The 13,454-nt window shown below is 43.8% G+C and overlaps 1 protein-coding gene across 26 annotated transcripts in view; it reads right to left on the bottom strand.

Moving 5' to 3' along the window:
• Nucleotides 1-3: 3 nt before the first annotated feature.
• Nucleotides 4-13,454, bottom strand: part of DEPDC5 (DEP domain containing 5, GATOR1 subcomplex subunit) — a 44,723-nt gene continuing 31,272 nt past the window's right edge. For 19 of the 26 annotated variants that reach the window (XM_065033157.1, XM_065033172.1, XM_065033158.1 and 16 more), the window contains 10 exons: nt 12,028-12,179; nt 11,205-11,282; nt 10,626-10,758; nt 9,655-9,763; nt 9,151-9,375; nt 5,028-5,197; nt 3,919-4,090; nt 2,790-2,850; nt 1,663-1,745; nt 4-800 (listed from right to left, as the gene is read on the bottom strand). In XM_065033157.1, coding sequence (XP_064889229.1) covers nt 505-800; nt 1,663-1,745; nt 2,790-2,850; nt 3,919-4,090; nt 5,028-5,197; nt 9,151-9,375; nt 9,655-9,763; nt 10,626-10,758; nt 11,205-11,282; nt 12,028-12,179 — 1,479 coding nt within the window. In that variant the 3' untranslated portion in view covers nt 4-504. The remainder of the gene's footprint in view (nt 801-1,662; nt 1,746-2,789; nt 2,851-3,918; nt 4,091-5,027; nt 5,198-9,150; nt 9,376-9,654; nt 9,764-10,625; nt 10,759-11,204; nt 11,283-12,027; nt 12,180-13,454) is intronic. The other 7 variants (XM_065033164.1, XM_065033182.1, XM_065033177.1 and 4 more) reach the window with 1 other exon arrangement.

Here is a 13,454-nt window from a genome sequence, read left to right on the forward strand (position 1 = left end):
CACTTGATTTTCTGCATTTTTACTTATTTACATGTGTGAAATTTAACAAGTTTCTCATATTTTATCTTACATATTCACACGACCAGGTACACCTCAAAAGGGAAAGAGGCAGCTTGCCCTCAGGCACATCAGATGCAAACGGCACCAATCATTTCCAGCGATGATACGCTGCTACCATCACACTCTGTGCTCAATCTAACTGCCCTTGAAAACCATTTGCATGTTCCCTCCTTCACCTCCGCTCTAACTGAAGTCTTGGCAATCAAAGACTGCAACTACTTGAGACCAAGCTGAGGTCAGGTGATAGATATTGGCAAGCCAAGAGCTCAGATTCTTTTTCCAAAGGCTTAATCAAATTCTGTTGAATATCAACAGCAATATTGATCAGGTCCTCTTGGAGCCTCAAGATGAATCCAACAGACTTTTATCCTGTCATCCTTCACCTCTATTTCCTTGCCCCAAGGTAAAGATTCTAGCTGTCTCCCGCAGAGATACCGCCCTGTTTCACGGAGCACTAGCGTGCATCTTATCTAGACAGTCGGTCCAGAACAAAACAAGCCGGCTATCTTTGTTCCAGCAAAAGTCAGTGAAGTCTTTCAGCAACCGATCAGCAAACTTCTCATCCCCAGTGGCACTGGATCGCCACGTTTTCGTCAGCATGGTGTTGTAGGCCCAGTTGTAGCCAATGCGCTCTTCACAAAACATGTTCTGGTTGGTGGAGCTAGTGGAGTTGCGCCGGCGCCGCTGCTGCCCGCAAGAAAATTTCCTCTTGGAATACGGTAGCTGCAAAAACACTGTCCCTGGAGGAAACAGACAGGACTTTAGTTTCCAGCAGACCTGAGTCCCTACAACTGGCAGCTGACTCATTCAATTCTGAAAAGGAAACTGGACTGAGTTGCACTTAATTGCCTTTTAGCACAATAAAATGGGATACACTTTTCCTCCTTTGCTTTTACATGCTACTTCTTCCTGCAAATTACAATAGCAGGAGAGAACACACTTAGTTTTGCCTTTCTCTTGGTAGAAGGGAACAAAGCAAAGCAGTAGGTTCTGATCCAGCTTTCTAACTTTACATCCATTTCCATTCTCTTCTGCAATTTTCCAGCCACTCTGTCTTCATGTCTCAGCAATTCCTCTGAACATACTTTTTTACTGTAATATGCCATGCATGGAGCTTAGTTAGAAGTGCTGATAAATCACCAACATTTATGAAGAATAACGAGAGCAAATGGATCCTAAATGCTTTATCTATCTCCCAGACAGTGTGTGGGTAGAGAGGCACCTACAAATGACCTTCAGCATGAGAACAGAGCACTGACTTCTCCCAACACCTTTCGCTCCTTCTGCCTTTTAGACACACATTTATTGGAATAAGCTTTGCCTTTTTTTTTAATTTCTCCATCTCCTGGAAAGAAAAGTTTCAGAGACTATAAGAAAAGTCAGATTTCAAATCAATGTCACTGATCAGCAGCAACGCTTTGTGCTTTCCATACTGCCTCTCCAGTTTTCTGGTTTGTGCTGGCTGAGACAGCTACTTGTCATCTGAATGGGGACATAATGAGGACCAACATCCCTGACACAAACCACAAACTGCATGTCAAATGGTTCTTTTTTTTAATAATAGCCTCCTCCTTGCCCCAGTGCCTGCCAAATATTGCTCACCTGTGACATGGATATACTGGGGCTTGTTCTCAGCTGGGAAGTTGAATGCAGAGGCCGAGTATTTATCTTGCACAAATCCGAATCTGGAGAAACAAAGACCAGGGGAATTAAAACAAAACTGAAAAAAGCAGCCACTCCAGCTAGGATACCTTCAGCCCAAGGCAGCGGCACCTGCAAACCTTCCACCGGCACAAAGGCTCCCTTTTCTTATGGCCTGAAGGCAAGTGGAAAAGGGATGAAGAGAGCTGAGCTTCTCCAAACATCCGCTGCCCCTGCCAGGCACAGCGTGAAAGCCTGGAACTCCACACTGATCTCTGTCTAACTCGTGCTGGAAACGAGCACCCGCAGCTCAGCTGGGAGGGCACCAAGCAGTCTCTGACAAAACGGGGCAGCTGCACACGACAGAGGGAAGAACGAGAGTCAAGACAGACATTCCTTGGGTATGTTTCCAGCTGTAACAATTTTTTTCATGCTGGGCAATGTTCCATGTAGATTTTCAAGCAGCTCACCTGACAGTTCTTTGCTGTTTGTAGCATACTTGTTCCTGTCTTGCTTTCTAAGCTAACGAAAGCTTATTTCCAAGACAAAGTCTATTACAAAAGGCAGAGTGTCATGAAAAAGACCTTGGCAGCAACACCATGAAACAGGCAGCACAAGCACACAAAGTGGTAAGGCTAGATAGTACTCAAAGCTTCCAACAATTCATTCCTAAACTGAGCCCAACCTCCTAGGTACAGCTCACATTCCAGCCTCCTGCCTATTGTCATCCAGTTCAAGACTGTGTTAAGTACACATGAAAGAAATCACTGTCCCTTCTCAGAAAGAAATCTGTGTACAATCTGCTTCTAACTTAGAATAACAGGGCACCTTCCAAAGGCAATGCCCTCCCTAGGAGGAGAGTACGGTTTGCTAATGAGCGACAGGCTGAAACATTATCTACGTGCCCCTTGCACCCACAGAACCACCTCCAGGCGTTCCAGTTATATTTTAGTCTAATAATCTGCAAGCAGACTTCAGAGAGGCAGATGGCACAGAACCCACACGACTCAGGAGCGACTGTTCAGCACATCTCCATCCGACATTATCCAGGAGATCCCAACCTTTCAGTCACCCTGCTCTGTACGCACCTGTACGCTATTGCTTCCTGGAGGAGATGCATACGGTCCCAGTAAGTTTCTGGTTCAAAGCCTGGAACAAACAAAAAGGTAACAATTACCTAGTAAAGCCACTTTATTTCCTTTTTCAAGACTTCGGTTTTCCTCACAAGACCTCTGTGCACTCTGTCTTTTCTAGCCATTTCTTTTAGTCATCTTTTTTCTGCCAGCTGTCCCCTGAATGCCACCTTATTAGAGACATGTCTTGTACACTGCACTAGCAGATTCACCCCTGAATTCAGCTTTTGTGTCTCTCAAAATGAAGGAGAGGAATGTAATGGGGTGTGTGGGAGGGGGCAAGGAAGGAGAGTGGGCTGCAGTGCATCACCACAGAGTACTATGAAAATACTTAGTTCAAATTCAGTGGGGCTACAGTGACCTCAGAGCATATGGATTTGTCACTGATTGTATCACATTCACAGCTGGACACTGGGTCAAGAATTAATGAAAATAAAGAAAATTATCATCTTTACTACTTTAAAACAGAGCCTTTTGCTAATTGTTCTTTCTCAAGATGGAATTTTGATGCTCTGTGCATGGGGACAGAGTTCACTGAGCTTCCACCTGAGACCACCACAGCGTCACTCAAAAGGGTGAGGTCACATTGCAGAAAAGGAGATTTCAATTTCTAGCTCTTAATCTCATGCGCGTTCTTGCAATGAATGTAACCATAGCAACAACAACAAAAAATATGGCAGTCATGAAAGCCTAATCTCACTGTTGGAGAGAATAAACAAATGCAGGATGCAAATACAGAGCAGCTGTGGGCAGGGTCTACCAGCAAGACAGACTCTTACAGTATATTGTCATGTCAAACAAACTCCTTGATACAGGGTCTGTGAGGGTCTGCAACATGATGGAGACAACCTTTCCTGTGCCTCCGTACTTCTTGCTGCCAACTTCATGCACTGTTGCCTGCTGGCTAACCTGCCAGCACCTTCCCCTATGCGCCCCCTTCCCGAGGGGGCCGCCAAAATGGGAAAACAGGCCCTCCATCCAGCTCACGCATCTCTGGTAAATGAGATTTTCCATATGAGCTACATGCCAGAAGGGACCTGGTTGCAGAAAAGTATACCAAGGGGTAAACCAGAACATTTCTTACCATCAAACAAATGCTCACTACCCTCCTTCAGCAAGCAGCTAACGTTGAGAGGGATGAACAACTGAGCTCGAAGTGGGTCTCCGTATAAGTAACTGGGCAAAGCAAACGGGCCTTCCAAGACTGGAACCAGCAAGAAACCACAGGATGTGGCTTTCCGATGCCAACCCTGAACCTGAGAAGAGATTCAAACAGTGAATCATTCCACATATGCCAAACTGAAGAAGGGCACTTATGTGCACAGGAGCAACCCCTTCCCCGAGAATCGATCAGACAAGCTCAGTTCTCCACCAGCTCAGCTTGCTTTGCATGGCAAGCACACCAGCATCCTTGTAAGCAAAGCAGGACAAGCACAAGACACCAGGCTTTCCTTTTTTAAGTGCCACATCAATCAGAAAGCACTTTAAAATAGGACATTTTTCAGGAACTGATTCAGCCTACTTATCATCAGTGGCCAAGCACTGCTGCTTTACTGGAACAGCACAATAGATTTTAAATAAAAGCAAAAGCAATCAACCAGTGCTATTGGGCTGGATGGGGTAAAACATGGTGCTACATAATTTCAGTTTTACAGAAGCTACAAAAGGGAAAACAAAACAAAAACAAAATGCCGAATTAAACAATAAATGACACATACTGCTTGCATTTTCCGTTCAGAATGTTTTCAGTATTGCTGAAGTACTGCTGAACAGGAAGAACACACTGCCTGGAAAAGTGCTGTCATGAAAGCAATTCCACCGAGATTTCAAATGTTCATGTTTGGGGGGGAGAAGGAATGCAATGTGAAATAGATTCCTTTCCAAAGACCCAGCTCAGGGCTTAAGATCTGCCTAAGGGGGACTGAAATATCACCTTGACCTGTACTGACCTCTGGTACTGTGCATGAAATCCATTAACAGCAGAAGACTATCCTGCAGACACAATGACTGCAGATAGCATGACAAATGATGACCAGATGCAGCAATGCTAACGACCATCAGTAAAAATTACTTATGGAAATAAGAACAGGTCCAACACACTGTCTCTCCCCAATATTTCCCATCAGCTTCACATAACAACATCCCCGGCAGCACAAGGGATGCAGAGGCCACCCAGAACACAAGGACGCTTACCATCTCAAAAAGAACAGCTGCAGTCACTGCCATCCAGTGTAACTTGATTTCAAAGGCAGCATTCAGGGAGAAATTGCCATGGTAATAACAACTGCACCACTCCAAGCGGTCAGTGCGGTTGTTCACATCCACATCAAGCGTCACCGTCCGTTGCTCAGGCACTGTGGCAGCTAGGCAGCCAAGAAATAGGGGTATGTTTAAAAGAAGCATTAAAGAAAGGGTGGGAGACAGGACAAAAAGGACAGAAGGAACAAGACAAACTACGTGAAATGCATTTGTCATCCCACTCCTCCCCAAATATTTTTTGGGCTAGCAGAATAGTCCCAGAATGCTGCTCATCCAGATCACAAAAGACAAAAAACCACTATTAAGTATTACTCATATCAGGGGTCTGTGCCACAGAATTACCTCCCCAGGCAGTCCAAAGACATTTCAGCTGCAATGATGAGACAGAACCAAGCGTCAAGCAGCTAATCAATAAGCGGCTGGTGCCATAATTAAATATGGCTAGACGACATCAGCTCCTTCATACTCGAGACATTCCAAATTGGTTTTAATATTTCTATATGCCCCCATCAGAAATCACACCACAGCGCTGTTACAAAGGGCAGGCGCATTCCAGGACTTTCCGCAGCTAATGGAGATTAGAAGTTAAACTTCTTTTCTCTTCAACCCCATATCAATATCCCACATTACCGCAATTGCTAAAACTGCACACCCAACACTTTTTGTAAAAGCCTGAGATGTCAGCCAAGCCTCATGCAGCAGCGTCAGGACCCCTGCAATACCTTCTGTTGCTTTGCAGTAAGTGCTGGGATAGTGCCCGAGATCCGTCTCCTTTCCTGCCCTCCACCCCAGCATCCCGGTGAAAGAAAAGCCTCGGACGTGAGGCAAGAGAGGAAGAGAAGCACGGAAAGTGGAAGTGACCTGGCTGGTGTCACACAGCAGACGGCAAGGCCAGGGACAGAACCCAGAGCTCCCGACTTAGAGACCAAAGTCCTGCTATGAACCACATTGCCACTTTCAAATTTTCTTAGGCAAATACAGAATTTAACATTTCTATAATGTTAAAAATTGACACAAAACAAAGGACTGCAACAATATTGAAAAACTTTCACCTTTTTGAACTGCATGCATGGGGGATGGATATTGTTATTTCTTGCTTAAGTAGAGGAAGACGTGCACCCTTTCATGTGGTCAGCTATTAAATGACCTTATAATTTAATAACTTAATGGTGTTTAAAAAAAACAGTTGACGTTCTTCCTCAAGGTAGATGGAAAGTTTCCACCTTCACTTCTACTGCATGTTAGCTAGAGACAGCTTTCAAGGTTATAAGAAAATCCTTTATATTGCTATTGCTGCAGCTTAGGAACAGAAAAAATAAAAAGAAACCCATAAAAATGGAAGAATATCTCCCAGTTTTGTTTTGTAAATACGATCAATTTTTGTCTTTGGGAAATGGATCATCTGCAATGTCTGAGTTGATCTGGTATTGACAGACAGACCGACATCCAGTGATGTTCATTTTCTTGCTCCTTTTTGGTAGAATATCACAGTGAACGTAATGCTTGTGGTTAGATGGTTACAGTGCCAGTTTTGTAATGAACTATGAACTCCATTGCCAGTTTTACAATGAAGTCTGTTGGAAAACAACATCCCAAAAGCTGTAAAGTGAAATCAGCTTTGTCAGGTAGATGCTGGTTGTTAGCTAAGAGGTCAGTGATAACACCACAGTCCAGCGCACCCAAACCCACACACTGTGAAGAATGAGCTCCCTGCTCCCTTAGACTGTTCCTTTTTCCATTGGATGCAGCTCCCCGTCAGGGCTGGAGCTTCGCTCCACCTTGCCTGCAGCTGTAATTCACAGGCAAAGCAACAGAGCACAGTCCAACCACGTGAGCTAATCAAAGGGACCTTAAAAACCGATGAGAAATATCCCCGTGTCTGAATTTAGAAGCTTCAAAATAAAACCATCTTAATTTTAATAGAATAAAGTCTAGCTGCTGTAGATCTGATTTTAAGAGGACTCACCTGCTTCCCAATTGTTCTTGTATTATTGAGTGTTTAGCTAATGATTTACTGAGGAAATCAGAGAGGAGCAGGCAGGTAATTCTCCAGTCACAGACTACGCTATGTACGTGACTACAATCACTAGTGCATGCACTGCTATAAATCAAAAGGGACAAGATTAGGTATATCACAGGTCAGACTTCCACTGGGAAGGGAAAGGGGACAATCACTGGGCAAGTGACAGAGAATTGGGAGGGATAAAGATTTTAGAGATACACGGAGCTTGTTCCAGAGCTCCCAACGCTTGCATGCAATTTCATGTCACAGCCTGACAGTTAGGGAAGGTGGGGAGGGGAAGAAATAAAAACCACAACCAAATCAAAGCCAAGGGGGGAACAAATGAAGTCACGTGGACCAGAGGTCATCTGGGTTTAGTGAAGCTCCTTGCCTCAGATGAACTGGTAAAGGTGTTTTCTTGAATACTGTTTAGAAAAGGGACAGCACAGAAATATCAGCTAAATCAGTTCCTTTGTAAGAAAGAAGTTCCATACTGGATTTTTCTCCAAGGAACTCTCACTCCTGGAATAACCAGACTGGGCATGAACAATCTGGAGGCAGTTTTCCTTCATCCAAGGACTGCTAATCAGTTAAACAGCAGAACAGACATAATTCCAACTGAAATGAAAAAGGGAAGCTACACAGGTGTGTAACCACATCACATGCTGAAGTACCACACTCTTTCCTGGCTGGCCTTAAGGAAACAGCACGAGGGGCACTAAGCACCCTTCTTTCTTCAGCCCTTTTCCCAGGTGCATGCTAATTGAGTCTCAGTCCTCTAATCTCACAAAAGAGGACAGACATAGAAAAGCGAAGTGGTCTTCTTCGGCTAAGTAGTGAGTGCGAGATCAAAGCTGGAAGAGGATCTGGCCCAAGTACCTCCAGCCTTCACACCACTTTCACACCAGCCTACGGTCCAGCTTCAGCTCTGGCCAATCATTGAGCTAATGAGGCTGGATACCGGCCAAGGCAACAGATTTATTGTGTGACAGAGAAAACCACCCTGCATATGTTGGCTTCAGGGAATTAACCATTAGTTCAGACTTCCTACCCTTAATGCTTTCCCATTTCTGATGCTGTTCCTCTTCAAACAAGGCTTTCAGAAACATACAAAGACCACTGTAACTTCAGGTTTAATTGATGCTACACCAGCAGTAAGTCTTCTCTTCAGAGGGTCAAATTTACAAAACAGGAGATCAGCAGAATTTTGTTTTGAACCTTAATTGGTAAGGCCTTTAAAGCATGCATCTAAATAAATCTGAAGTTGCAGTTTCATGGCGATGATTTTTCTCCTAATTTTAAACAGAGAAAGAGGAACAAAAGCAAGTGACTCAGGCTGGCCTGGAAATGCAATGAAAAGCTGACAAAGCAACACGGTCAGTCACGCAGCAAGTGTGTTTCACGGGCTGTTAGTGGTACTCGGTGTTATACTTCACACATTACAGAGCTTTAGATGTTACGATGGTATCATACCCAGCAGCAAGATCTTCCATACATAAACCCTACTGTAGCTGGGCTTCCCAGACTTGACTGTAAGAAGTCTGGCTACATATGGTTCAGATTAGCTGAGAAGCCTCCAGAATACCACAGAAAACTTCTCTACTACATCTGGATCTCACCATAGCTTTGGCCATCGGGAGGCAATTAAGCCTGAGACTTCAGGTACACTTTGGTTGCTCTGCTGTTCTCACAACTTATCCCTCCACAACCATCACAGGTTGTGAAGAGTCTCTCTGGATCCATAAGGAGACAAAGTCAGTATTTTTCTTTCTGAATTCTTGAGGATGGTATGGGGGAATGGTTCCAGAACAGAGAATATTTAAAGAATACTTTTTACTGTATTCCAGTAGTCAGAAGCAAAAACTGCCTGCTCAGCCAGCGAAACACACCTCCAGCACAGAAGAACAGTTCCACATGCAAGACACATGTAAGGCCAGCATGAAATTTGCAGCTTTATTGCTGGTCCACGTGAGATCATACCCTTGGCTGGCTGCTCTTCCCCTTTCAAACTATCCCCTTGAACTTCCCCAGCTGTCACCTGTGCTGTGCATCTACCTAATAGCGCAGCTGCCTGGCTCCGTCCTCCGAAACTGCGGCTAAAGGAACTGTGCCTACTTGCATAGGAGGCTGGGCGGCTGGGCAGCCAGGGCAGGAAGAACGCCGGGATTTCCGAGTGCAGGAGCTCTTCTGCCACAAACGCCACCTCAAACCATTTCCTCTGGAAAGCGGAGAAATCATCCACAGCCGCCGTGTGCCACATCGCAGGCTGCTGCACGCCCACTGCACGAAAAGCAAAGCGGGGGACAGATCGCAGTTAGAAACAAGCATTCAAGACCAAGAAAGAGACGTAGCTCTTTCTGAAAAAAGGGGAAGAAAAATAAAATAGATTATGTGGTCTGCAATTCCTTTATTAAAAAAAAATGGGTGAGTTTCTTTAACTCTAGAGCAGCTTTTTGGTTGTTACTGAAATACATTTCTGTTGCACCTCTGAGAATCAAGTACAACTACCAATTATGCAAAGGGATAATAAGGGAAGTCTTGTAATAACACAATGCTGACCTCGGTCTGGTTCTTTGTCCATAACAATCTTGTAAAAATAAAAGCCATAAATAAAGGTTCGTAAAGCTTCTCCAGATGCGTGGACAATAAGCTGCTCTTCTAGCATTTTCTGAACAAAAAAAAAAGAGAACAGAGCAAACAAGATAAAAAAGAAGTCATGCTTCCAGTTACATAAAAAGGTCACCAGAGAACATTAGGAAATGATTTTCTTTTTCTTGACATCTTTTTGTCCAGATCTGTGCCTAACGAGAAAATCAGCAAATGTTCTCTCTTGATACTCAGTAAATGTAGTGAGTCCTTATTTCCCTGAGAAATTGTGTTTGACCTTTCTGCGTACGTCTGCCTTCCTCCCTTCCCCTGCTCTGGTTTTATACATGGATTTACAGGAAAGGTAAGAGGTTGGAAACATTCTACATTCTCTGCTAATTAATATGGGATCTCAGCAGAGGAGTGAACTCCAAAACGTTTCCAGCCTTCTGCCCCTGACACAGTTTGATAGGGAAGAAAAAATCATGAACACGAGCAGTGTATCTTGCATAAAGCGTGTATACGTCAAGCATCCATAAGAGAGGTCATGTATTGGTTTTATTACAACTTCATTAACTATTTATCAAAAGAAAACCCAAAACTCAAACCAAAACCAAAGCACGCTGTAGTGCCTCATAATTCTAACACAATGGAGAGTTCTTGGTAACTACCAGCTAATTGGAGGCTAAACACAGAACTGTCATCATACATAAATGGAAAAAATAATATGCATTACTACTGAAGAATACATTGCTGTTTTGTGGAAGCGAATCAAAAAACGTCACCATTACCTCATATTCTGTTGAACACTATTTTCAATACCTATCAAGAGGAGCATTTTAACAAGAAACTGAAATTATTGCTATGCTTTCCTCTACAATTTTACTTCCTTCACAAAGCGTGGTATTTCTGGCCCTCCCTATACCCTGTGATGCTTCTGTTACCTGCATGATGTCGATCGCCATGGCTTGGGTTTGCACGCCCTCCACGTTATTCACCAGCCAGTGCACAACCTCTGCGCTGATGAAGCAGTACGGAGAGAGGCCCTTCTGTTCAGAGAGCAGCTGGATCCCTGTGCTGAATCACAGCAAGTGACACATGTGAGAACATGGACTAACTGATAGTTCTTTCTGGTTACAAACACAACAATCACTGCTGGGGAAAAAAAAAAAAAAGAGGAGGGATAAAGATACAGGACAAAAAAAGCCACAATGGCCCCAGAGCGACATATCATTGACTTCTGATAACAAGATGAAGAGCTGATGTTGACAGCACTTTAGTGTCTTACTGAGAATTTTTGCTTTGATAAGACTCTGGGATTCTAATAATCGAAGTCTTTGCAAGAATACTCGTATCTCAGTTTCTATAAAATTCCTTGTTGGAGAGATTGGAACTGAATAACTAAAGGAAGCTTGGAACTCTTTTAGAGCTGTCATGGGGCTCTCCTGTGAGTGACTCCATGCCTCATGTCCTCTTACAAAACATCTAGACAGATGTCAAGCGTATTTATATTCAGAACTTACGTGGGGTGTTTCATGGCTTCGAGAATCTCTATCAAGGTGGAGGAGGATGTCAGAGTGCTTGCTGAACACTGCTGAGAGCTGGGAAGCAAACAGAAGTGTGTTAAAGATCAAGGAAGCTGCCAGATTTGTTAAAATATGTACATTTCAGAAAAAAAGCTCTCTCCCCTACAGTAACTTTGCCGCATTTTTCATCTCAAGAAGGACAACTAAAAGCATGAAACCTGTATTTTCCCCTTGAGGTCATCAGGTCATTGCTATATTGACCCAATGCACACATACAGCTGTGCTCACGAGCAACTGCAAGAAAACATTTTGAGGTTGGCTTTTTTTTTTTACTGTAATATACAACTGCAGGAAACAGGCGCTATTATAGTTTAAATTTTGCTTCCTCCTCAGTGTCCCACCTCCAGGTTAGAACCTCTTGGATTTCATCAACCTACTCAATCCAGTTAGACCTGCAGGGCCTCCTTTTGCTAAAACAGACAGAAGACAGATGTCGATTCAAAGCCTGATTTTCTGGTAACAGATTTCAAAAAGGGAATTTATTCATTCTTAATTTCTTGAAGAGTCAAGCTCTTTTTGTGGGTGGAGAAATCAGGCCTCGTGTTCATTCCATTCTGGAAAACTGGGTTGTGAGGCTTATTTTACCACCACTCTTTCTGCATGTGGAAACGCTGCAGTGAGGCCTTGTGACGAGTGCCTTCTAGTGCTGACAGACACAGCACTTCTTGTTCGCAGGTTCCCATTTGTGCTATTCCTTGACACCAGAAAGGGGAACGTGAGTGAACAGAACCGCAGTGTAGTGCTGCTGTGCTTTTCTTACCTGGCCTCCGCAGCACCAGCTGTGGGATATCCTTGGTCTACGACGCTCTGGGAACTTCCCAAGGTCTGTGCATTGCTCCGATCGGGTAACTGCCCCTGGTTTATCAATGTGTTGCCCTCTGAGGTTGCAGGAACTGATTGGTCTACAGAGACCTGCAAGGAGTAAATACATCATAAATTTCAGAAAGATGTTGCTGTGATTTGTTTCCCATTTCCTCCTCTCCCTGCATCATCCATATCTCAGCTCAAGTTAGTTAACAACAAGCAATACTATAAGGCAAGCACAAGCAGAAAGGAAAAAATAGTCTTTTGTCATCGCTACAGAGCTACTGACAAACATGGAACTCAGACCCCAGCAAAGATGAGGATAACCAACCCAGCACCAGCTGTGAGGCAGCTACCAGCAAACCAGCCACACCAGTCCCAACCTGACATTTTCAAGTTAAGTAAGTGCCTGTGATTACAAACTGGCAATGAAAAGAACAGAAAACTTAATCACTACAGGAAAGAATTAAGCAGTTAAAAAAAAAATAGTTTCAACTCTAACTCTCAGCCAAAAAAATGCAAATGTATCACATGGAATTCAAGTTTCATAATGCACAAAATCAGCTCATCTTCCTGACTTTCTTAGGGCAGTATCAGGAGTTGCTGGCACCCACCCACACCTATGTTGCCAAGACAACAAGAACACTTTCCTCCCGCAGGAACACTTGTGCTATTCCAATGGTAGACTGAATAGTTCACAGTATTATCATAAAATCATCTCAGGAAGAACATGAATGTTGAAAGATTCAGCAAAGTACAGGCTGTAATTGCCATCTGTCATTAACACGTATGGCTTAGGAAAGGCTTATTGTATAAAAGCCAGAGAGGTGGGGTAGAAGAACACGAACAGCAGAGTAACTCAGACTGGTATAAATACGAGGGCTGGTCTGCCATGATGAACCCACAGCACACGCACAGCTAAAAATCATGAAGCTGGTAGTTTGAGTTAGGTCTGATAGTCAGACCTTTATTTATGCCATTTCTCACATCCCAAAGATCTCTTACTCTGCAATGGCAGATGTCCCTTCTTGGGCAGCCAAAACCAGCAGATGCTCCAACATGTCATCTGCAGTCCCCCCAGCCAGCTAAATCCACTCTCCCTCCTCAGAGCTCACTTCAAACAGCAGTATTTTCCAGGGACACAGTCTGATTGCTAAACTCCTAAATGGTGTTGGGTGTACAAACAACTTCAGTCACGATGACTCTTTTAAACCAAGATGACACCAATATTTTCAGCCCTCAGTTGCTTAAGAATCCAAGGACACAATTTGACTTGGATCTCCCCAGAGCCACCTGTCAGTCAAATACCACAGAAGAGATTTAGCCAAGAACGAGTATGAGTAAGCTGTTGCCATTTTGTGTAGCAAGGGAAGATGAAAAACA

The sequence above is a fragment of the Columba livia genome, chromosome 17, assembly GCF_036013475.1.
Source record: "Columba livia isolate bColLiv1 breed racing homer chromosome 17, bColLiv1.pat.W.v2, whole genome shotgun sequence".
NCBI lineage: Eukaryota > Metazoa > Chordata > Aves > Columbiformes > Columbidae > Columba > Columba livia.